At 40.5% G+C, this 24,442-nt stretch overlaps 1 protein-coding gene across 1 annotated transcript; it reads right to left on the bottom strand.

Annotated features, from left to right (window-relative positions):
- Nucleotides 1–11,650: 11,650 nt before the first annotated feature.
- LOC112433547 (uncharacterized) lies at nt 11,651–24,343 on the bottom strand. The gene is made up of 11 exons (XM_076889548.1): nt 24,100–24,343; nt 23,910–23,997; nt 23,621–23,826; nt 23,385–23,510; nt 23,192–23,296; nt 22,967–23,080; nt 22,724–22,837; nt 21,526–21,667; nt 12,154–12,251; nt 11,951–12,034; nt 11,651–11,893 (listed from the first exon to the last, which is right to left on the bottom strand). The coding sequence occupies exons 1-11, from the start codon at nt 24,118–24,120 to the stop codon at nt 11,651–11,653; spliced, it is 1,341 nt and encodes a 446-aa protein (XP_076745663.1). The 5' UTR covers nt 24,121–24,343.
- Between the last annotated feature and the right edge of the window lie 99 nt (nt 24,344–24,442).

The following is a 24,442-nucleotide window of genomic DNA, read 5'->3' as shown; positions in this document are numbered from 1 at the left end:
CTGGCTTCATGAAACGTGGATATAAAAAGTCATATTATTATTACAATCCTAGATTATTTTCACAAAGCATTTCATGCACACGTTAATTCCCTACAGCCAGCCAAAAAGAAACAAATGAAGGATAATCTGAGATGTGTTTTAACAGAAAAACCACTTTCACTCCCAAAATTACTTAAAACAGGTTAATAAAGATCTATCCATTAGTGATGGGATTTCCGGCTCTTTTTAGAGATCCGGCTCTTTCGGTTCGGCTCACTAAAAAGAGCCGGCTCTTTCGGCTCCGAACCGGCTCTTCAGGTTGTTTTGTTGCTTTAATTAATTTATTATTAACAATAATATAAAATTATGCACAAAAGGAATTACTAACGTAAAAACAAGTGGTTTTATTTATATATGTTTATATATAAATATATGCGGTGGCCCCTAGAGACAAAACACGTATAAACTCCAAAACACATTTCTAGCATGAACTGAACTTCCAAAGCAGAGCTACTAGATCACTTAAATCACACAATTGAAAGCATGTGTGTATTGTTTGTGTATTTATACACAGGCACTCATATATATATTCAAATAATTTTAAAAAAAGTTCATTTACCTGTTATTACCACACACCAAATCCGGTCGTTGGTACTTGCTGGCTTGTGTAGCCACAAGATAACAAAGGCTCAACACTGTGCCCAGCATCCTGGAGCACTTCTGTTGTCTTTTGTACGTGTTTTGAGTTTTTATGTGCTTCTGAGCTTTTATATGCTTCTGAGTTTTTACGTGCTTCGGAGTTTGTACGTGTTTTTACGTGTTTTGGAGTTTTTACGTGTTTTGGAGTTTGTACGTGTTTTTACGTGTTTTGGAGTTTGTACATGCTTCAGAGTTCGTACGTGATTTGAAGTTTGTATGTGCTTTGTCTCTAGGGGCCACCGTAAATATACTTTTATTTATTCACTCCACATAAAATGTAATAAATAAATCATATAATACAAAAATCAACTATTCACATTTCAAGTTTTAACTATTTAAATTTTCAGCTTTTTCCTTTCACAAATTTAAAGTGAAAAGAACACAAAACACTGCAAACCACAACACAATTAAATATAAATTATAATATGAAAACTAAAAGAACATGCATATTCTCTGTCATATGGACCTGCATGAATAAACTTTCTCAATCCTTTATCATCTGCAACCGAAAATAGTTGTGGATGATTACTATACCTTTCTAATGTTGTTGTCCCTGCCTCTCTTTCTCTCTCTCTGGCTCTGTTCCTGTGCTACTGAGTGTAACTACCGCCCCTCCCCCCTCTGCCCAGCGTAAAGCACAAGGCTCGCGTGCAGAGTGAAGCGGAAAAAAAGTGCGAGAGAGAGGCTGAGAGAAAAAAAAAAAAAAACCCACGTGACGGCTCGCGATAAGGAGCCGGCTCGCGTCGTTCACGTCAAAGAGCCGGCTCTAAGAGCCATTTCGTTCGCGAACGACCCATCACTACTATCCATACTTTAAATGCTTAACTTGACGAAAACAGCATTGCAGTACATCTAACCAGCAGAGATGCTACAACAGGTAAACTTGAACTACACAGCAAATTATAGTTTGTGGCAGAGAATAATCCTTACCTTGCAGGAGTTTCTGAAAAGTGATGAAGAAGCTCTTCCAGCCTGCACACACACTGGGCCAAAGCAGAGTGACCATCCCTGGTCTGTGACCCTTAAAAAGCTTGCTGGTACTTAATTAACATATGACTTTGTCAATAAAATAATCCCTGTATATCCTCCTATTTGTCTGCTGTTGACATCAGTCAAGTGGGGTGTGTCAACGACTCCTTTTACACCTCAAAAACTCTCGATAGGTCAATCAAAGGTGCTTGAGCTCAGGTGGCAGAGCAGGTCAGCCACTAATCAGAAGGTCGGTTGTTCGATCCCAGGCTGCCTCCTGGCTGCATGCCAAATATCCTTGGGCAAGATACTAACCCCATGTTTTTGATACAGACCACTGGTGGTGGTCAGAGGGCCCGGTGGCGCCTGTGTCCAGCAGCCTCGCCTCTGTCAGTGCGCGTCAGGACAGCTGTGGCTACAATGTAGCTTGCTATCGCCAGTGTGTGAATGTGTGTGTGAATGGGTGAATGACTGAATGTAGTGTAAAGCGCTTTGGGGTCCTTAAGGACTAGAAAAGCGCTATACAAATGCAGGCCATTTACCATTTACTTGAGGCTGAAGCTCATCACTCCATTGTTGTGTCCCAGACTGCTTGATCACATCACTTACACCCACTAATTTCATGTCCCTTCTCTTTCTCATATGCATCTGAAAGCTCACCATGACATATTGCTGTTGCATGTGTTCATGCAGAATTCCTGTGTAAAACGTCTAAACTAGCACACTTAGAAAACAACACCAGTCACACTGCGCCACCCATTTTTGTCCCTTTTTCTTAGCTAAATGTAAATCAAAGTAAAGAATATTTTCAATGTTTCATTTAAAAGAGTTTATTTCAAGCTTGTAATAACTGAATGTTCTACAGCACCAAAGGTTTTGTAATCACATCAGAGTTACACAGATCTTATCTGCAGTCCATCACTGTATATCAGCTAACTCAGAGGCCAGCAAAAATCTGTTTTTAGCATGTTATTTTCAGCAGCCCAAAATCTGCATGGAGCCACATGTGACTACTCTGTAGTAGGTTATTTTTTTTATGCACTTTAACTTTATCCATGATCACTTACAAAAACAGTCCAATTAAAGTAAGAACTGATCTAATCTTTAGATGATGATTAATTTCTTCCAAATCCTTTTGGAGCAGCTAGAGCGGGGGTGTTCAACTCCAGTCCTCGAGAGCTACACACCTGAATCAAATGCTAGCTTGTTATCAAGCCTTTGCCAAACTTGATGGCACGCTGAAGCACATCTGATTCAGCTGTGTTGGAGTAGGGATGCGTCTAAAAGCTGCAGGACAGTAGCTCTCGGGGAATCTAGTTGAACATCCCCGCTCTAGCTGCTACAAATGGATTTGGAAGAAATTTATCATCATCATCTAAAGATTAGATCAGTTCTTACTTTGATTTGACTGTTTTTGATACAGTTAAAGTGCATAAACAAATAACCTACTACAGAGCTAGAGGATCGTTTCTACAGACTGAAGAATGGCAATAAAGATCTTCACGTTTCCTATCACAGTTAATACATGCATAAAATTTGTGCCAAATATTTTATGTAGAGTATGTCAGTAAATTTCAGCTGAGGGGACTCTGTGATCATTTTGTACAGGTCTGGAGGATTTTCATTCAACAGTGAATAAAAGTTCTAAATAGAAATACGATAACAAGCTTAATGCTCTCTAATTAATTTCCCCCATGAAACCATACAAAAGTATTACAAATAAGATAATAACAAAATAACAGTTTAACATTATAACACCTAACTGAAAACTGATTCTCCCCCGCAGAGCCAGTTAGAAAAAAGTAAATGACGGGAGAATGTGAGATGGTTTTAACAGAAGTATCGACCACTTTCTCCCACCAAAACCACTGCAAACATCTTTTTAATGATGCACTAGCATAACAAAGAAACAGAGAAAGCAGGGACGAGAGGGCGTCGTACAACTGTGAATTAAACAAAACCTGCATAACCTTTATCTGCTGTTTGCAATCTACATGTATTCGTCTCAGGGCTGGCTGGGTCAACGAGTCTCAACAGCTCTCTGTAGCTAAAGACCTCAAAAGAGGGGTTAAAGTTCATGCCTGGTCTAAACCAGTCAGCCGTTTTCAGACATGCAAAAAAGCTACACACTGTTCTACACATTAAAGGACAGAAGTGCATGTGAGAGTGGGAAAAACTATGGGAAAACATAGGTGCCACTTAAAGGAAACTATTAAAGAAGCAGCACCAGAGTCAGAAAAAAATCAAATGTATTTAAGTGTTATTTAATAAAAATCACTTGTGGCTCAGAATCAGTATTTATGGGCAATTCTATCCTCTTAAGCGTGAATGATCGGTCTACTAGAAAATTAATCAGTTACCTGAAAAAATACCTGAAAACAAATTTTAGTTTAAATGAAACAAAATGGTTAAAATAATTGTAATATTATCTTTTATTATTAAAATCTTAATCACAGTCAGTTTGTTAAAATGTTTTTGGGGGCAACAAAAAATATATTCTATATGAAAAAATCTTACAGCATAAATTTAGCTTAATTCAAATCTCTACTGGCTCAATGCACCAAAATAGATTTGTCACATGAAGATGCCCAAAGACTTTGAAACACAAAGAATAAACTCGTGCATAATGTTGAATCAATCATTGATGATAAGTCATATCAACTTTTTAAAAGTGAATATGTAATGTTTGTAAAAACTTTGTTTTTTGTTGTTTTATCAAAGAAGTGATGAGCAGTTTGCATCAGCATAATCAAAAATCAACACTTTAACTCTAGTTTGGTCATTTTTATTCATTTTGTTTGAGTGCAGCTGAGCTCCGTCGGATCTATTTTAAGCTGAAGAAGTGAAGCTGGCCAAGAAGCGTAACAGTGAGGTAAGCTGTCCTCATATCACTGTGTTACTGTACATCAACATGAGAGTAGACACTGCTGATTTTTAGAATGTGAATCAGCTGTGAGACAAGCCAGGAGAGAAAAGCTGGTCATTATGTGGACTTACTCTCTGCAATGGACACATAAATACCAGAAAATGCAACTCTTCGATTTCCTTTCCAATTAGTTTTTCTAAAGACTCCTAAAAACTTTCATTCTTGTGTATTGTAAGAATTCCTAAGCAATGCAAATAAAGTATTTAGTGACGAAAGTAACTTGAAAAAATATACAAAATGCAAAGAGTTGATAAAAATAAAAACATGGGTAAACATGCACAAGGAGAACAGAGTGATAAATGATAAGGTGGAGACCATATGCACCAGTGATTGGACACATGAAAACAACCGTGAAAGGTGAAAACAATCGTTAACAACCTTTAACACCTTCAACAGCTCGACCCTCATTAGTGTCACCTGTAGTTGTCACACTAATGAGGGTGGAGCAGAAAAACCATAAAAGAGGGAAACAAAGGAAACAGACACACAAAGAGACTTCTTACATAAACAACAGAGTGTCACACTAACAGTTTTTTTTTTTTAGATTTAATTTCTGAACCTAACAGAATGTAATGCAATAACAGGCTTTGAGTTTTTTGTGATGTGTCTAAAATCAATGTTTTACATGCAAGTCTGCTTTAAGTTTAACATCCTGCAAGATTCCGCTGTTTTCTAACAGGTTATTTTCCCAGTGTCCAATCATTATATTACGTTACGTTAGGTTGGGCAAGTCAAGAACGGTGAGATAAAGACCAAATGAACCAATCTAAAGAAAATGTTGCACATACATTGTCAGAGCAATTAATATCTTTATCAGGCTTGTCATAAAAATGCCTGGAGGTCAGAAACTATCCAGCACCCTGAACGGCTTTTTATCCTTTCTCGCTCTCTCTCTCTCTCTCTCCTTTTCATTAACAACAACAACAACTTGCTATTGAAATTTCACTTATCAGTGCTGGGGCATATTTATCCCTCTCCAATTTTCTTCCAATATATATTAGAAAATCAGTTCGGTTTAAATGCTCAGTTTGTTTTTCCACAAGTTAACAGGACTTCATGACCATGGTGAATAGGTCAGATAAATCTTCAAATTAAATAATAATAATAATAATAATAATAAAGTATTGTGCAGGGTTTTCACCAAGTAGGCCAATAACTACAAAGACCTAAAATAAATTCATGTTCTAAGTTAGATGTATTCAGGGCTGGACTGGGCCAAAAATCGGCCCGGGCATTTAGACTAGAGACCAGCCCACCAGGTACTATAGGAAAAACCATAAAGCCTTTGAATGAAAACAAACGCTGTTGTCACAGTGATGTACACTGTCTTGTTGGTATATATGTATCAATCTAATAAACTTAAACCTACACCATCCTAAACAGTACTAAACAGTACCCGAAAGTAGGCTGCTTGGTCGAGTTAACCTCCTGAACTATCTACAACACAGGGTGAAAACCTGAAATTAAGACAGAGAAGACTAGAGGTGAGACGTGATCATTACTGATGACAGATTTAGATATATTTTCATAAACCATTCATTTGCCACATCAATAAACAGTATGGCAGGGCAAAATATTTTTTCTAACATGGCAACCTTTAAAAAGTGAAAGGAGACAGAAAGACAGGTGAGAAAGAATAAAACTTAATTGACTTTTTGATGGCATTTTACACACAGTACTGGTATAGTATCTAGAAAATGTGGGAAAATACTGGCATCATATACAGTACTTAGCTACTTCTGAAGAAAATATGATGGGACCCTAAAAAAAATTACTATGTACAGTAATGGATTTCTATACATTTTACATCAGATGAAAACGTTTGCTGTAAGATTCAGATAACTATTTGTTAAAAGCGAGACATGAGAATAAGAAAGAAAAGTATATCTTTGTGTTCCCCTCTCCCTGTTAATGCCCTACCTGCCCCCCTGGCAAAACTTTGCTAGATCTGCTCCTGCACAGTTACCAGCTGTCAGCTACTTAGAAAAGGATCCTGGTGTTATTTCTCTCTCAGAAACAGTTAATAACTTCCCTTCAACTCATTCATGTCACCTAAAAGGTAAACCTGTTTCTCCATCACCTGTTCAGCTCTGATGATTCAGTAAGGACATCTCCTGGGCCCTATTTCAGGAAGCCGGTTTAGTGCAAACTCTGAGTAAGTATACCCTGAGTTAACGAAAACTCTGGGTTTTCGGTTTCACAAAGCGAGTTTAGATTAATTCTGAGTGAGTTACTATGACGACACACTCCGTGAAGCTAACCTGCCCCCTAGCAGGTTTACTTCAACTAACCCTGACCTTCTCCGCCTCTTTGTCGGAAACCTGACTGTAGGAAGTGTCAGACATGGCCTGCCCCTTCCTTGAAGAGCCAGTAGATGTTGAAGCCCAAATTCTCCGCAGAGCTCTCCGCCGGGAGAGAGTGATTAGAGCGCGTTCGGACATTTTATCATTTCCTGATGATTTCCTGTGTGAACGTTACCGTTTTTCAGCACAATCTATAATTTATTTGAATAACATCCTCAGGCCTAATACTGCTCATGTGACACATCGCGGACATTCTCTCAGTTCTGTACATATTATTTGTATCGCACTTCGGTTTTTTGCAAACGGGAGCTTTCTGTATAATATTGGTGACGCTGAGCACGTTTCCAAGGCTGTTTCCGTCTGTCGGGCAGTCAGGAATGTTACAGTTGCACTGAAACGTCTCCTGTACTCGTTTGTGGTGTTCCCCGGTCATAGACCCACAAGATTCATCAAAGAGGGATGCCACAAAATTGCAAGTATCAGGATGAACGAAACTTAATTCATGATGTGGTGATATTTGAACTACTACTTAAATTTTACATTTATGTTCACGGTTCCCAGGCGTGATTGTCTGTATAGATGGCACTCACATTCCAATCATTGCTCCTTCAGTAAATGAAGGAGACTATGTGTTAAAGATATTCTATTTTAACAAGTACTCAGATGCAATGAAATATCACTCAGACACTTAGAGCAGTTTTAAACGTGCACGGGTGAGAGACTCAGGGAGAGACTCACACACCTCCTTGGTGCAGTCTGGCTTTATTTATACACATCATGAAGCATACAAAAAAGGAAATATCATCCTTATCTTGTCAAGAACGCAGGTGTGGTTTCTCAAAAACTTTGTGTTTTCTACAAGGTTGTTTCTTACTCGTGGGTGGCGGTTTCCTGCTAGTGTGAAGGCAAACAGTGACAATGTGAAGGCAAAAGAGTGATTATGTGAAAGCAAACAGTTTCCGTTATAAAGTAGGGAGCCAGCAATTAAAATATACAGCTGGTTGAGTACAGAAGAGAAATATAAACACTCTTAGTTGATTATTATATGAATAATAAAACCTTTAAAAACAAAAATACTCTGACACTATGTGAACAGGAAGTCTTTCCACAGCATTCATGTACAGGTACATAGTTCCCTGTAGCATTTCAAACTAACAAATCATTTCATTATAGTAATGGATGCTAATTTGTGTTCTCTGCACTGTGAAGATCATATGTGATGCTGCCAACATTATCACAAATGTGGAAGCCAACTGCTCAGCCTCTGTGAGTGGTGGTGGTGGAGGACCCCCACCTGTTTTTCGGGCCTCCGCTTTTTTTTTCTGTTGGCTATAACGGGTCACATTTGAGCATACAGAGTAAGCAAATATGTACTTGTAATGTGCTCAGATAATTTCAATAAGTGCTTACAGAGGGGGAATTAATGTAGCCTCTAACTGCAATTGATTTACATCGGACAAACAGACCAAGCACTATGGCTCATAATACAATTACACCTTACCTGTTTGGACTATATTTTTATATTTCATTTTTACTTGCTGCCAGGAACGTTTGGGGCCTGTTGGGTTGCACCTGCGCTCACATCACATCACAAAATAAAATGTATAAAATACAAAACAAAATAAAATATAATAAAATAACGTGTTAAATGGGTGGAAATCCCTAGATCAATGTTTAAATTAACACTCACGCATTGACTCTGTCGGCTATTTTTTGCCATGCATGCTCCCTTTCTTTTGCAGCTGAGGCTTTTTTTTCCGCAAAATTTGCATGTTATCGGCATATGCTGCCATCAGAATTTCGGCCTCAAGCGCTGTAAAATACATTGACCGCGCCTTTTTTCCCTCCGTCTCCATGTATCCTTTATGTATCCTCGTGCGCGCGCTTAATTTGGGGTTAAAGCAACTTCGCGTTGATTGAACTAATTGTTATCAGCCTTTCTGAAACCGAATATTCCGAGTTGGACAGTTCGGGGTTACTCAACCCTGAGTATCGTTTTTCACTCGGGGTTTTCTCCGCTGATAAACAAACAAGAGAGAAAAGCCGATCAGCTGATCATTGCTCAGTTTCATGATTGAAGTAGAAACAGGAGGGAGGGGGAGAGAATGAGAGAAGAAGAGGCAGCTGTGCAGCAAAGACAGAATAACTCCAACTTTGTCTTTTTCATTGTAGCTGAAGTCCGGGACAAACTGCGTTCCTTTTCACCTCAATACAAAATGCGCAATATTTTCTCTGAATACGAGACGAGTCCCTTTTTTACCGGATGGTTGGAAACTCTAATAACTAACCTTACAAATAAAATAAGATAAAACAAGTTCAACATCAATAATATCATAGCACCCGCCCAGCAATATAGAAACTCCGTCATGCTCCGTCATTCGGAGGTGGGGTGCCCCCGGCCTCTCGGCCTGGGGCTCGGTCACTCAGGCACAGCTGGCTGCCGGCGGAGCCCATGGGCACGTCACTGCAACTCCCCCTGGCTTCTGCTCCGCGGCTGCTGGGTGAGCCCTCATCTGGGACTCTCCTCAGCTCTTTCTGGGACAGTGGCGCGGCTGCCCCTCTGTTAGTCTTCCTTGGTCTCTTGTGTTCTGGGGGCCTCTGGATGTCTGGAGTTTTGATCTCCTCCATACCTGCTTCATGCCCTGGAGGACGGGGCTGTGGCCCCCCCCCACCCTCTAGCAGATCATTACATGAAGGAACCTTTTAAAAAAACAAGCACGTCCATGCTCACAGGTGTACACACGGGTGATCACACCCACAAACTACACCCTTTTTGGCTCCTACCTCAAAGCACACTGTGTGCTGTTGATCTTATGTGCTGCACAATAATGTTTAATATTTAGTATTTACTGTCATATTCCCATATATCATTGTGATGTTGTTTATTCTATTACTCTTGTTCTCTTCTGCTTGTTTTCTTTTTTCTTTCTCAACAGGTGATCCAGGTGATCGATATATGCATTTTTTTTCTTCTTTTTTGTTTTTCTCTGCCCGTTCTGTTGGTTTTTGTCTTTTGCCCTTCTCCCCCGTCCCTCTTCTCAGCTGTTTCTCTTTCCCTCTTTCTTTCTCCCCTTCTTTCCCCCAGTCAAGTCTGTCCTGTATTCAGTAAGTGAAAATAAAATAAACAATAAAAGGTAAATCAAATGGACCATTACGGCAAGGCTGGGATGGTCAATTTGGTAAAGTAAATCCGTTGGGCATCTTTCTTTGCCTTTAGACAACAATTCTGATGGCACAAGAGCCAAACGGGACAGGCCAAAAAAAAAAAAAGAAAGAAAAAAAGAATGAAATGAAAATAATTTGAATGAAAACAACGGAATTAGAATGAACAGAACAGAATATGAATGAAAACAATGGAAGTTGAACGAAAGCAACAGAATTTGAATGAAAACAATGGAAGTTTAAAACAAACAACAGAATTAGAATGAAAACAACATAATTAGAATGTACAGAACAGAGTTTGAATGAAAACAATGGAATTAGAATGAACTGAACAGAATTTGAATCAAAACAATGGAATTAGAATGAAAACAATGGAATTAGAATGAAAACAACGGAATTAGAATGAAAACAACGGAATTAGAATGAAAACAACGGAATTTGAATGAAAACAACTGAATTTGAACGAAAACAACAGAATTTGAATAAAAAGAGTAGAATTAGAATGAAAACAAAATCATTTGAATGAAAACAACGGAATTTCAATAAAAAGAATGGAATTAGAATGAAATGAAGAAAAAAAAAAAGAGAGAGAAAAAAAAAAAGAAACTCCGTCATGCTAGCTAGTACACAGTACGAGTTATTGTAACTGACTGTAAAAAGTCAGCATAACGAAAATAAACTCCACCTAAACTTGGTTTATATCTGACCCAGATAGACTGCAGGTCATAACTTCTTACCTGAAGTTCAGTTCACCGCCTCGGGTCTCTGCTCCTCCTGCCTTTCCGTCATCCACCTGCCAGCGTGTTACATCTGCTGGCCTCCACCACTTGCTAATGTTACTGAATCTCTGGATTCAGTAACATTAGCAAGCAATTGAGTTATTTTTACACACCTCCCAGCATCTGGCCAATCCACCACCTTTCAGTGTTTATGAAGTACACTTCATGGCACTCCTGCTTGCATATCTCTGACATCTTAGTGGTGCAGCAGCCGTCGATAGAGCCAGCCCTGCAAACCTGTGGATGGACATTGCAGTGGACAGTGGGAGGATGCATCCTTAAGCTCTCTTTGCAGACCACCCTATGTGATTCTCCACTTGCCGACTAGATGAGACAAACCGCAGGACACAGTTGCAGCACCCCATCCATGTCTGATCTATCTTCAGCAGATCCAGCAACACTGCCAGGGACTTCCTGGCATGTATTGGAGTTGTGACAGAAATGGTCCGGGAACAGGATACTCAGGTTAATCTCGTGTGGACACATGTACATAGCTGCAAACATTGTAGTCTTCAAATGCTGCTTATGCATTGCACATTTGTTTTTGTTGTTGTTGTTTTTGTTGTTGCTGATATGTACTCTCTTTATTTGTAATTATGACTTGGCATCATGTCAATACCTGTTGATTAAATGGATTCAGTGACTATTACTGTTTGATTCCATTTATTGCGAAAATAAGACTTGTAACGTCCAACACAAAGGGCACAATGTCACCAAATGATTTAAAGGAAAGTGTCTGCAATGCAGGAAATAGAAGGTGTCTGGTGCCTGGAAAATCATCTCAACACACAAATGTCACGGAACTGTCAAAGAAAATTAGAGGGGCGCAGCAGTCATTTTGGTATCAGACGTTCCAGGATTGAAAAAAGTCTGTCCCTTCGCTCCTTGCTCTCCTGCGCCCTTCTCTCCTCTGCCTCCCTTTGTTGCTGCATGTCCTCCCTGATGAGGTAGAGCAGCTCGTCATCCCGATCCCATTTCCTCTTCCTTGCTGTTGTCCGTGGCTGACTGTCTCCCTCATCAGTGTCAGATTCTGCTACGTTCTGGTCACCCACTGCTGAACTTGGCCCTGGAGTGTCCTCAGGGAGAGTGGACAGTAGGAAAGGGGGCCTGATGGACGGCCTCTATCCTATTACTTCGTCCATGAGCGCATACCAGGGCCAAGTGGCAGCAGTGGGCTTCCCACTTACACCCTCGCCTGACCCTGGATACTTGCAGTCCTAAAGGCAGGGGAAATAAAAACACGACAGTTAACACATGATAACACCACAACACTTCTTAGCAGGTGTACATTTACTAACTTGTGTCCTCGTGACTTATCTGCTTGAGAAGAACATACTTTGTATTTTGTCTTGAGGTTATCCCACTTTTTCCTTGCCTGCAAGGGGGTGACTGTCCCCTGCAAGCCCATCTTCTCCAGTATAGTCCTGATCACACCTGAAAAATAAGAGCAGACAGAAACCTTTGCAACTATGTTGATCCCCACATCCGAATGTTTGCACATCAGCACGCCAGAGTGATACCGAATGGACATCACAGGTTCTGTGCAGCATGAGGGTTCATGAAACTACACTCATATATGGGTGTGAATTGATTTGTTCTTGTACCTCCATGCAACAGTGGCAGTATTCTTCACCCCAGTGAAGAGGTGGTCGCAATCTGATGAGGAGAGTTGTTTGCTCTTTGTTCCCTGCAACGTATCACAGACCGATTAATTAGCAAGATATAACGTAGCTGTATGTGAGTGGCAATGCATGACAAACTGCTGGGGCCACCATACTAGTTCACGTGTAATCTATCACGGGGATTCTATGGATTATAAGCTAAACACAGGCATATGCCCAGAGACTACCAACAGAACCGCTATGGGGTTTTCACTTTTGTAACACCAGATTTTCAAGTACTTACATTTGAATGCGGATTCCTCTCCCACTGTCACGCCCGGTTCGCCCGCCATTGTTCCGATCCAAAATCCTTCTACTGGTTCGGAATTTATGCGGCAGGTGGCCCGCAATGACTCCTGGGATATAGTAGGAAATGAAGGATACATCGGACCCATCCTTAGAATTCAGGGCAAAGTAGGACTCATTTGTCGCCACATTTTGAGTACTCTTTGGATTCGGACAGCCTTCGTCACGTCGCTGTGACGTCATTGCCTCCAAATGTGGCATTGGCGTATCCTTTCCCTGGTTTCAGACACGACTAACCTTCAAATTCGCAGAGAGGTAGGACGCATTTGTCGCCACATTTTGAGTGCTCTTTGAATTCGGACAGCTTTCGCCAAGTCGCTGTGACCTCATTGCATCCAAATATGGCATTTTAAGCATCCTTCCCCTGAATTCGGACACAGACAAAGTTGCAACATGTTTGCGTAGCTGTGTTGACCTAAGGAGTTCAGGACTTTGTGCACCACAGTCATTTGCATAAATCCTGAGACAGTCCTGTCCTGTGTAAGGAGTCAAACAGTTGGGTCTTGCAAAGAGGAAGGGGTTTTCTTCCGGGACTCCACACTCTAGTCTTCTGCTTATGAGCTGCGTTAGGGCTTCAAACATGTCTGGTGATAACAGTACAGCAACCTTTCGGCCTCTTTTACCCTTAATTTCAACACGATTGAAATGTGCACACAGTTGTTGCTCAAACTTAGAGAGGCCAACTGCAACATCCTTATGTAGGGCAGCTGTGTCCCTTTGAAGAAACGCTTCCAGCTGCATCTTTGAAACCTCTCCTCCTCTTCTTCGATTGAATAAAATAATTTTTGACAGAGTTATTCTGCAAAGTTCCCCATAGGCTTGTGGTGATGGATTATTTTTCAATTTCTCTGATGCTGAATTTGCCATCTTTTCAAGCTATTGGTGAAGACGCTGCACATCCTCAGTGAAAGGGAGTGTGGATGGCTTGTTAAAGTGCTTGTCACTCAGAGTTGTTAAAGCTCTGTGAAGGATAAGCTCAGACCATTTTGATGCGTACAGTTTTTTTTAAAGTCTGGGTTGACTTTTCCAGCTCATTGTCTTCTGCTGTCAGAGCCCTACACTGTATGATGTTAAATATCTTGTGCAATGAGTGACCCAACTTTAGAGCAAGACTTGGAGTTGTATAGGAGAGCCTGTCTTCATCAAACCCAGCCACCTCCTTGACAGCTTGGATAAGTTTATGAAAATTTGCAGGTCTGATCCCATCCTCAAGGTTGTATATCGAATCTTCCTTGAGAAGAATGTAAAAGTCACTTCGCACAGCAGCAGAAACTTCATCATCTTTCATCACAGTTAAAAGCTTCCATACACCTTGGGATATTTGTTGACACAGTGTTGAGTCCACCATCATGGACAAGGACAAGACTTTTTCTTCCTGCCTTTTCATCAGCCTCCATCGTTTTGAGAGACATTTACGAGGTCTCTCCGAAGGTACATTCCTTGACAATACATGCAGTGCACATTAGTGATGTGCGATGCCACTGATTTTCTTTCCAATCCGATACCAAGTAATATTCAGGGTGGTATCGACGATACTGATCCGATACCGATACTTTGTACAAAAAGTTATTTTATTCATTGTATCTCAAATCATAGCATCATAATGATTACAGGACATCAGATTACTTGTTCTTATCACTTAATAATGTAGGGTTCATCATATAGAAATAAAAAAACTGTGCGCTATTTGAACACCTTGCCTGCCAGCAGCACTAAAGGACTCCGTGAGAGATGTCTGTCTCGCCCTAGCAGCACCTGTCCCTCTCCTCCTCTTCAGTTCGCCTCAACATACACTCGTCATATTCTGTGATATGATTTACTCTAAGGTGTTTGACAAGGTTAGTGATATTGCCACAACCATGCATGCCAACCCTCCCGATTTTTCTGGGAGAATCCTGAATTTTAGTGCCCCTCCCGAAAATCTCCCGGAGCCACCATTCTCCCGAATTTCTCCCGATTTTCCACCTGGACAACAAAATTGAAAAACCATATCGCAGAATTCCAGTTTCTGCGAGTTTCCAGCCAATTCCAGTTTCCAACAATGGCGGTAGCGACTTAGTTTTAATATTACTCTTATTTCTCTTTCTGGGTCGCAAAAAAACTTTTAACATATTTTTAGGTGAGAATGTAGCTGTGTAAACTTCAAATATCTGAGCCGACCGACACATCGTTTTCAAACCCCCGCGGTCTTTCGCTACTCGGGTTAAACATCATGTATAAGTCACTTTGATAACTTAAAATTTTTATTGTTTGGCTTTTTCAGTGTTTTATTTGTTCGTGAGTAAATCGGCTTGGCTCAGATTAAAGTTATTAGATTAGATTAAATTAAATTTATCTTTATTAATCCCTCGGGAGGGTTCCTCTGGGGTTTTCACACAGCTGAATAAACGTCAAACAGAAAATGATTAAACAGGAGAGTTTACGTCAGTGCCCGGTTATATTTTAGATAGCAAGGAGCAGACAGCAGAGTTTCACTCCACCAAGGGAGCTCGTGACGTACTACCCGGCTTTCTTTAGACCGTGAAGGCCGGGTCCTCAGGTGGAAGCAGCCTCTGAATTTGGACACCCCCGCTGTTTCCAGGCCGGCCAATAATAACGGTGACATTTAACGTATTTTATCCGATAAATAAACCCTGTAAAATGTATTTACCCCCCCCCCCCCCAACAGCCCTTTTGAATGTCTCCCTAATAATTCAAATCAAATCACTTTTATTGTCACATCACATGTGCAGGTATACTGGTACAGTACATGTGAGTGAAATTCTTGTGTACGAGCTTCACAAGCAAAAGAGTTGTGCAAAAATAAAATAACGTAAAACAAGCAAAATATGAGAATGGCTAAACCTGAGACTAATAAATATATGTACAATATATAAGATAAGATAGAACTTTATTAATCCCTCGGGTGGGTTCCTCTGGGAAATTCGATTTCCAAAAAGCACAGCACCGACAGAAGTTACAGTTACAGAATATTATATATATACACACACACACACACACACACACACACACACACACACACACACACACACACACACATAAATACAGAGACAAATATAAATAAAATATACAAAGGGGATAAATAGGAATAAAAAATAGAAATACAAGTGAATTGCACATTTCAAGTATTGAGGTCTATTGCACCATTGACTATTTACAAAAAAGTATTGCACAAGGTATTGTACAGTGAGGTGAAGAGGCACTACAGCTTAGTTGTTCCCCCCTCCTTTGTCCTCCTGTTTCCCCTCCCTCTCCCCTCCAGAGAGGAGTTAAACAGTCTGATGGCGTGTGGGACAAAGGAGTTTTTAAGTCTGTTAGTTCTTGTCTTGGGGAGAAGCAACCTGTCACTGAACAGACTCTTCTGGTTGTTAATGGCCGTGTGCAGAGGATGCCCAGCATTGTTCATAATGTCCAGCAGCTTTTTTAGTGTCCTTTTCTCTGCCACTGTCACCAGAGTGTCCAGCTTCATGCCGACCACAGAGCTAGCCTTCCTGATCAGTTTCTCTAGCCTGCATGAGTCCTTCTTTGCTATGTTAAAAGACCTCAGCCTCCTGAGGAAGTACAGTCGGCTTTGGGCTTTTTTATACAGGTGCTCTGTGTTGCATGACCAGTCCAGTTTATTGTCCACCCACAGCCCGAGGTACTTGTACTTGTTGACCACCTCCACCTCCTCCCCCTCTATCTGAACCGGCAGTGGACCTTCTCTGGACCTCCCGAAGTCCACAACCAGTTCCTTAGTCTTTGAGGTGTTGAGTTGCAGGTGTGACAGGGCAGTATGTAGTGTCAGGGCTATGGCACCATCAGTGGACCTGTTGTGGCGGTATGCGAACTGTAGAGGGTCCAGTGAGTTGGGTAGTGCAGAGCAGATGAAGTCCCTGACAAGCTTCTCGAAGCATTTGCTTACGATGGGGGTCAAGGCTACAGGTCGCCAGTCGTTTAATGAGGAGATGGTGGAGGATTTGGGTACAGGGACGATGGTGGCCATTTTGAAGCAGGCTGGGACTACAAACAGAGAGAGAGAAAGGTTGAAGAGGTGTGTAAACACTCCAGCCAGCTGAGCCGCGCATGACTTAAGGACTCGGCCGGGAATCCCGTCCGGACCAGTAGCTTTGCGCACGTTCACCTTCCTGAAGCACCTCCACACATCCTCCTCAGACACAGTGTGCGCACTGAAGTCATCCGCGGTGCGCACACTGTCCGGTCTCATGGTGTTTGCTGTGTCGAATCCAGTGTAGAATACGTTTAGATCCTCACACAGAGAGGCCGTGGTCTGCGGTGTGCTGGTTTTCCCTCTAAAGTCTGTGATTGTGTTTAGTCCCTGCCACATACTCCGAGGATTGTCAAACTGTTGCTCCACCCTGTCCCTGTACTCATGTTTGGCTGCTTTGATCGTCTTCCGGAGTTGGAAATGTGCTTGTTTGTAGTCCGATGTGTTCGCGGAGGCAAAAGCGGTGCTCCGTGCCACCAGTTGATTTGGGAAGGATTTAACTGTTCTGGATGGGACGACATCTTCCACGCATTTCCTGATGAATCCGCAGAGTAAGTCTGTGTACTCATCAATGCCATTAGCAGCCACGTGAAACATTTCCCAGTCCGCGTGATCAAAACAGTCCCGCAGCGTAGACTCAGATTGGTCCGTCCAACAGTGCACCGCCCTCATGGTTGGAGCTTCCTGTTTCAGCTTCTGCCTGTAGGCGGGCAGGAGCAGGATGGCGCGGGGGAGGGTTTTGTACGCATCCCAGAAAGAGGTTGTTACACCCCGGCCTAGGCAACCGCCGTGCAACACAGGAAAAATACAAAAATAAGGGAAAAAGGCCCCCAAGCTCACTGCTCTTAAGGAGGGCGAACCCATAAAAAAGACTAATACGGGCTTCCACAAAAAAAAAAAAAAAAATCCCAACTATTTTCTTTTAAGCAAAATATGATATTTATTTACATCAAAACACCAAACTATTTACAACGGGGGGACGGTCGCTACCATGACACACTGAAACACAGGGTTTAAATACCTAGAGGGGGCAATCAGGAAATGGACAACAAGAGGGAAACACAGCTGGGGCAACTCAGAACTGACGAGACAGGGAAACGTAAACTGAACACACTAAGATAACACAGACTTTCAAAGTAAAACAGGAAACACATAACAGTCATGCCAAAACAAAACGCCTAAAACAATACACTGCCAACCCCAAATCGTAACAAGGTGTAGCAGTGGTCAAGTAGCCGGTCTCCATGAGTGTTGAAATGGATGTGTTGGTGGAGTTTTGGTGAAACTTTCTTCCCTTATTAACCCTTTAAGACCTACCATAGAACCAAGTCCGCCAGAGCTTATATTATATTTTTACATGCTGTGGAGCCATTTTTGGGAGCATTTCAAGTTGATATACATCAATACAACCATTATAGCCCAAATTTTAATAACATGTCTGCATTAAGTGCATAGTAATTACATAAATTGCAAAAAAGTGCAATAAACTACAAAAAAAATTAAAATCGTTTTTGTTTATTTAACATACATTTCTAGTTAGAGACATTTAAGAGGCTTATCCCTCAAAACTGTAAATATAAAAAAAAGTTGCACAAAATAGTTTCCCACCACAGGAAATTTATTCTGAGTGTCTTCATAGTTTTATTTTTGAAATACACCAATTTTTATATACTGCAGGAAAAACGAAAATAAATATTATAAGGCAAATTTCCAAAAAAAAAAAACAGAATATGCATCAAAATAAACTATTTCCAGCAGTGCAATATGAGTCCTAAGCATCCCAGAAACGACACAGAAAGTCATAATGTCAAACATAAGTTTTAAAAACACCAGTATAGGCTCATGAGGCCCTGATGGTAAAAAACTACATTTCCGCAAAATGACGTCACTTCCGGTTTCGGGCAGGACATGGCGGACATGCGATAGTTCGTGCTGATGGACATAGGAAGTGTTACAAACAGCTGATCGGATCGGCAAAGCATGTTTCTGGAATATTATGTTTTTGTTGCTGCAAGTGCTTTTTATGCAGTTTTTGCAAAGCTATATGTGGAAGGAAACTGTGACCAGGACAAGCTGATGGCATAAGATGTAAGTACAACTCCTCTGGTTTCATATGCAAAAAAAATTATTGCGCTAGCTTATGTGGTTGCAGAGCTACCGGGATTTAAAAATAGTTACGCAAAAGGGAGCGTCTCCGCTCCGACTGGCTTTAAAGGGTTAAACTCTCCGGCTGTGATAAACGTCGCCTCTGGGTGTGCGGTTTCCTCACTGCTGATCGCGCTGTACAGTTCCATGAGTGCTCGGTCAGTGTCGGCTTGTGGGGGAATGTAAGCAGCCGTAATAATCACTGCTGTAAATTCGGTCGGTAGCCAGAATGGCCGGCACTTGATCATCAGGTACTCCAGGTCCGGTGAGCGTATGGCCACAACACCTCACTCTTGGAGCACTTTTTTGCCACATGTATCGCAAACCACGTCTCAGCTGTTTGTGGAGGTAAAATAAGTCCGCACATGACTCCGATTACGCTCAGCCATTGTTGTGAGTGCGCACGCCAAGGGGCTGCGAGACATTTATACAGCCGTATTTCGCACATGACTATGAAAGGCGGAAGAGGAAGTAGTTCCTTTGAATGTAGACAATCCAATGTTATAGTTTCTTTCCACTGTGTTCCTGTTAATGATAAACTACAAATTTACTCTAAATTACTAAAATATCGATATTTCAATGTGAGAATGGATTCTAGAACGTGAATGATTGGTATCGGAGGAATCAATATTTCAGGATCAATCCGCACATCACTAGTGCACATACTGTTTCACATCATAGTTTTTCTTGGATGTACGTTTTAGTTTTAATAGTCCACTACTACTTGTTAAAACATCTGTGTTGTGTTTAAAGTTACCCTTATTCCTCATTTTTTTTCAAGCATCTTTTTACGATATTTTGAGGTTTTTTTTGGGAGTGCTAAAATTTGAGCAACTTCAGCATTCGTCTTCTCATGGGTCTTCAAGTGTCGGGCCAATTTTGACTGTGGTTTGTCACAGATGAAACAATAATTTTTTGGATTGCAAGTTGCAAGCAAGTTTTCACCTGCTTCTCTGTAGTATCTGCACCTTTAGACACTGACCCTTCAACCAAGACAATTTCTGTGCTGCCTCTGATTTTTTGAATTTCTGGCGAAAGTTCACTGCAATCCTCGACTATGAGCATATTTAAAGGTTTTGAACGTAGGGGGGTAATTTCAGCTGAACTGTCTGAGTAACTGCTAGAATGCGGTATATATTCTTCCCCTGACATCTCTTCACTTGAACTAGTTTCTTCACTAATCTTGAAAAAAAAAAATATGAAAAATAAGTCTACATCATGTATTTTAAGTACTAAAATTTAACAATATAAAATCTTACAATAACCTACCAGTTCAAGTCCAAACCTTGTGCTTTTGATGTAACAGGACTTGTGCCAGATACAAGATTACACGAGACAGATGAAAAACAGAACGTGTTTATGTATTTACATTACAAAAGATATTCCAGTACTTCCATGCAGCTTAATGATTTTAGGTTCCCAGAACAAAAGCAAAAATTACATATCATACAAAAGACATTTGTTTAGGGATGGTTTTTGAGAATTGGTAATTAACTTGTACATGTTCGAGACGAGTTGGTACTAAAGTATCAAAGTAGTGGAACAAATGGTGTCACAATATTTATTTTACATAAATTGATTTTAATGGTCCACTAATAATGACCACGTTGCATTTTTTTTAGTCAATGACTGAAGGTTAGATGGAGTTTTATTTTGCCGTAGTTTGGCAAGCTGGTATTACTCCATTAAAAGGCCTGTAATAGCTGGTAATACTAAAAGCAGAATGCTGCTTGATGTAGTCAGGAAAGCAGAACTTAAAAGTTTACTTCTAAAACCTGTTTGTATGTCTTCACTGGTTACTGAATAACTTGTGTCATTAATATTTGACACAAGAATCAGATTAAAATTGAAATGAGTTGAATATTTCCATAAGAATTAGAAAGCTGCCAGCCTGACAATGTTTTGCTCATGAATGTGTTCACATTCTGTTAAGCAGAATTCACACACCGTACCCAAAGTTATTATACACTGGCAGATGACAGAATTAAAACAGACAAATGTAAGAAAGCTGGTGTGTAGTGTAGAGCAGAGCCAGTAACTTAAAAAACATAAGATAAGTGAATAAATAATGTGCCAGCAGAAACAATAAATTAAATATTACAGGTAATAACTTCCTCTTGTTAATAGAGTAATATCTTGACAATCATCTAAAATAAAAGGACAAGAATACTCACCTTTACATTTCACGCAAATCAACTTGAAAGCAGGAAAATGTGCATTACAAAAGGCACATTTTTTCAACATCTTCTCTGACGAATACACCACATCATGTTTGCAGTTCTGTTGAAAAACAAAGTTCCTTGAGTTTATACCATTCATTTTCAATTCTTTGATGCCATGCAGAAACTTCACTCATTTGCTGCGACCATGTGACATGAATACATACAGTAAGATCCAACATTTCAGGGTTTCCCCATCATGATTTAAGCATATTTTCTGATAGGCTGACTATACTTTTTGAGTAAAAGAGCATCTGTGTAACCACTGCTCATTGACTTTAAGTTGCAGTCTCAGTTAAATTCAAATCAAGTGGCTTAGCTGTTCATTTAAAACATTGGAAAACATCAGGAAATGTGTATTTTTACTACAGCTGCTGGTTTCCAGTTACCAGATCTTGGTATCGTGTCTTCAAAGAGAGTTGACTGATGAAAAGTGAGCCTCTTCAAGCATCTGGTTTGGTGAATCACCCTTCTTTCTGAACTCTTATTCACAGTCATTGCTGTGTCTTGGCTTACATAGGCCTGCTGCATCTGAAAAATGATGATCGACAAAGAAAAACAAGGTTACTTTAGCTCATCTAGATGTAATGTTCAGATTTGTTATGTAACAACTGGAATTTGGTGTTGTAATCGTAATGAGCTCATCGCCGTTTCCCTGTCCTGTACATATAACACACAGAAATGCAAGAAGAAGAAAAAAATTATAAACCAGTTTCATGTTGGTATTGATGGTTTTAGAAACAAATCAAACTGCAAGGAATGAACTTTAGCCCCCTATTTGTGAGTAAAATCATTTTGTAATAGTGCACCACTATAAGTGCCTGTGCTGATTTGTTAGCAAATAGTTTTTGGACCGTCCAAGTCCTCAGAACTCACTGCTGGTATTGTACATACACCAGCACGATCATTAGATTTACTGCAGCTTTCTACTCCTCCTCATGACCTCACTAAAAATGGACTGCAGCTAACTCACCTCTTCCTCAAACACATCTTTTCTGAATTGTCTTTGAATTTATCTGGTGAAGGTTTCCCATCATGTTCCATCCTCTTCGAATAAGCTGAGTTCTTCTTCTTCTGGTTCCTCCCTTTAGGGGTCACTACAGTGGATCATCTGCCTCCATCTTATCCTATCCATAGCCGCCTCCTCGTTCATACCAACCCTATCTATATCCTCCATCACTATATCCTTGAACTCCCTCTAAGGGCTTGCTCTTTCCCTCCTGCCTGGCAGCTCCATATGGAACAATATATTCACTATGCCTATTCTACATATGTCCAAATCATGTCAGCTTTGCCTCTCTAACTTTGTGTCCAAACCATACAACATGAGCTGTTTCTCTGATGCACTCATTTCTAATCTTCTCCATTCTGGTCACTCCCAAACAAAATCTTAGCATCTTGAGCCCTGCCATCCCCTGCCTGGCCTTTTGCACTGCTTGTTGCTTTGGATGCTTGACTCCAGGTATTTAAACTCATGTACCTTCAATACCTTTACTCCTTGCATATTTCATATGAGCTGACCATCTGACGTCAAAGAATACAAAGACATATTTTGTTGAATGCATTGAAACAGAGGACAATTTTTACCTTTTCCATGGCCACTTTGTGAATCATTTGTCCCAAATGTTCTGCTTCATCTTTAGATTCATCCTGTGTGGGTCTGCTATCATGTGTCCCATCCTCTTCAGATGCTGCCGCCATCTGTTTTCAGAGAAGACAACAATATGTTTGGCTCATTTTTGATGGATTGATTGTGGAAGCACCGAAACTGAGGATGAATTTCACCTCTCTTTGTGGCACAGGACACCCAGTTTTGTTTTTCATGGCTACCTTAGGAATCCTTTTACGTTCTTGTTCTTCCTCCTCTTCTGAATAGCCTTCAGATTCATCCTGTGTGGGTTTCCAGTCATCTGTCCCATCATCTTCAGATGAGCTAACAGACTGCTTTTAGAGCAGAAAAATATATATTTTACTCATTTTCATGGATGTTTGGAAACAAAACACTTACATCTTTAACTGCAGGAGAAGAAACTCTGCTGGATTTTTCCTGCCCACCTTAGGAACCCATTCCCTCGCTTCATCCTCCTCCTCCTCTTCTGGATTGTCTTCTTGTGTGAGTTTCCCCACATCTGTCCTATCATTTTTGTAAAAGACCACCATCTGATTTTAGAAAAGTAAAAGTAAAAAGCTAAAAGATTAGTAATCAGTGAAAACACTAAAAACAAGTACAAGAACATACATTACATACTTTTCTCTTGCGCAACTGGTATGTCACTTTTTGTAGATGCTCCACCCCCTTTTTCAAATCCTGTTTAGTTTCGTTTATTGTGGCTCCGGCACTACCGGCACCCTCACCCTGACCTGGGCTCACCATCTGTTTATGGTACAAATTAAATATGTTTTGTTCATGATGGAGTAAATGATTATATATGAAAGAAGTGCAACCAATCAAAACTCTTACCAAGGGAATCAGGGCACACATACCTTGTTACTGCTACACTGGAAGAGCGTTCTGTCTAAAAGCTCCTCTGTTCCTGATGACTGCTGTTCTTCCTTTTCAGATCCTTCACTGTCCTCGTCCTGCACAGATCCTCTGTCCTCTCTCCTTTTCCTTTTCCTTGCTGCATATGTTGCAATTGCATTGGTGGTCAGTGCTCGGCTCTGGAGTGTGTCCTCTGCAGGGTCCTCAGCTGTGCAAAGCAATATTACTAAATATGAATAAATGTAAGTGTATAGATAAATATATGACTTCACTTTAGCTTATTTAAATAACCTTGATAAAATCTTTTGGCTGTGATGGCATCATGGCACATAAATGTTGCCACTCTGTCGTAAAATTTACGTCCCAACTGTCGCTTGGCCTGAAAGAATAATGTTTTAAAAAGAAACCACATGAATAAAACCCATGACACTTTAACCTACTTCATTGGGTGTCAAAAAATAAAAATGAAAGGTTTTCTCACGTAAGTGGAGGAACGTAGCATGTTGAAGGTGGGGGGCAATCCCCAGATTCATCATCTCCCAGGCTGCCTTGAAAAATACCGGTAGTCTATGAAGAACACCTCCACTAGAACTGTGGAAAAAAGTCGGTTCCTCTGAACAGCCTTCAACATACTCTCTGATATGATTGTAATGCTGCAACCAGGTATACTCATTCTTGTACAGGGGGACAGCTGCTTGCCCATGGTATCTTTGAGTTTTGTGCTGTTTAACTTAATACATGAAAAGACATGTTTATTCAACTGAATAAAAAAATGTCTATGTATACTTAGATTTATATAGTTTTAGTACATACACGGATGATGC

This window comes from Maylandia zebra, linkage group LG11 (assembly GCF_041146795.1).
Source record: "Maylandia zebra isolate NMK-2024a linkage group LG11, Mzebra_GT3a, whole genome shotgun sequence".
NCBI classification, from domain to species: domain Eukaryota; kingdom Metazoa; phylum Chordata; class Actinopteri; order Cichliformes; family Cichlidae; genus Maylandia; species Maylandia zebra.
The sequence above is the reverse complement of the archived record's forward strand: the minus strand, read 5'-3'. Positions and strand labels throughout refer to the sequence as shown.

What these genes read in the sequence shown, in the direction of transcription:
- LOC112433547 (XM_076889548.1), bottom strand. Translation starts at nt 24,120, where the DNA reads ATGCTACGTTCCTCCACTTAC. An exon ending in CGAGGGAATGGGTTCCTAAG is followed by an intron (nt 23,081 to 23,191) that starts GTGGGCAGGAAA and finishes CTGCTCTAAAAG; the next exon opens with CAGTCTGTTAGCTCATCTGA. An exon ending in GGTATGCGCTCATGGACGAA is followed by an intron (nt 11,894 to 11,950) that starts GTAATAGGATAG and finishes ACTCTCCCTGAG; the next exon opens with GACACTCCAGGGCCAAGTTC.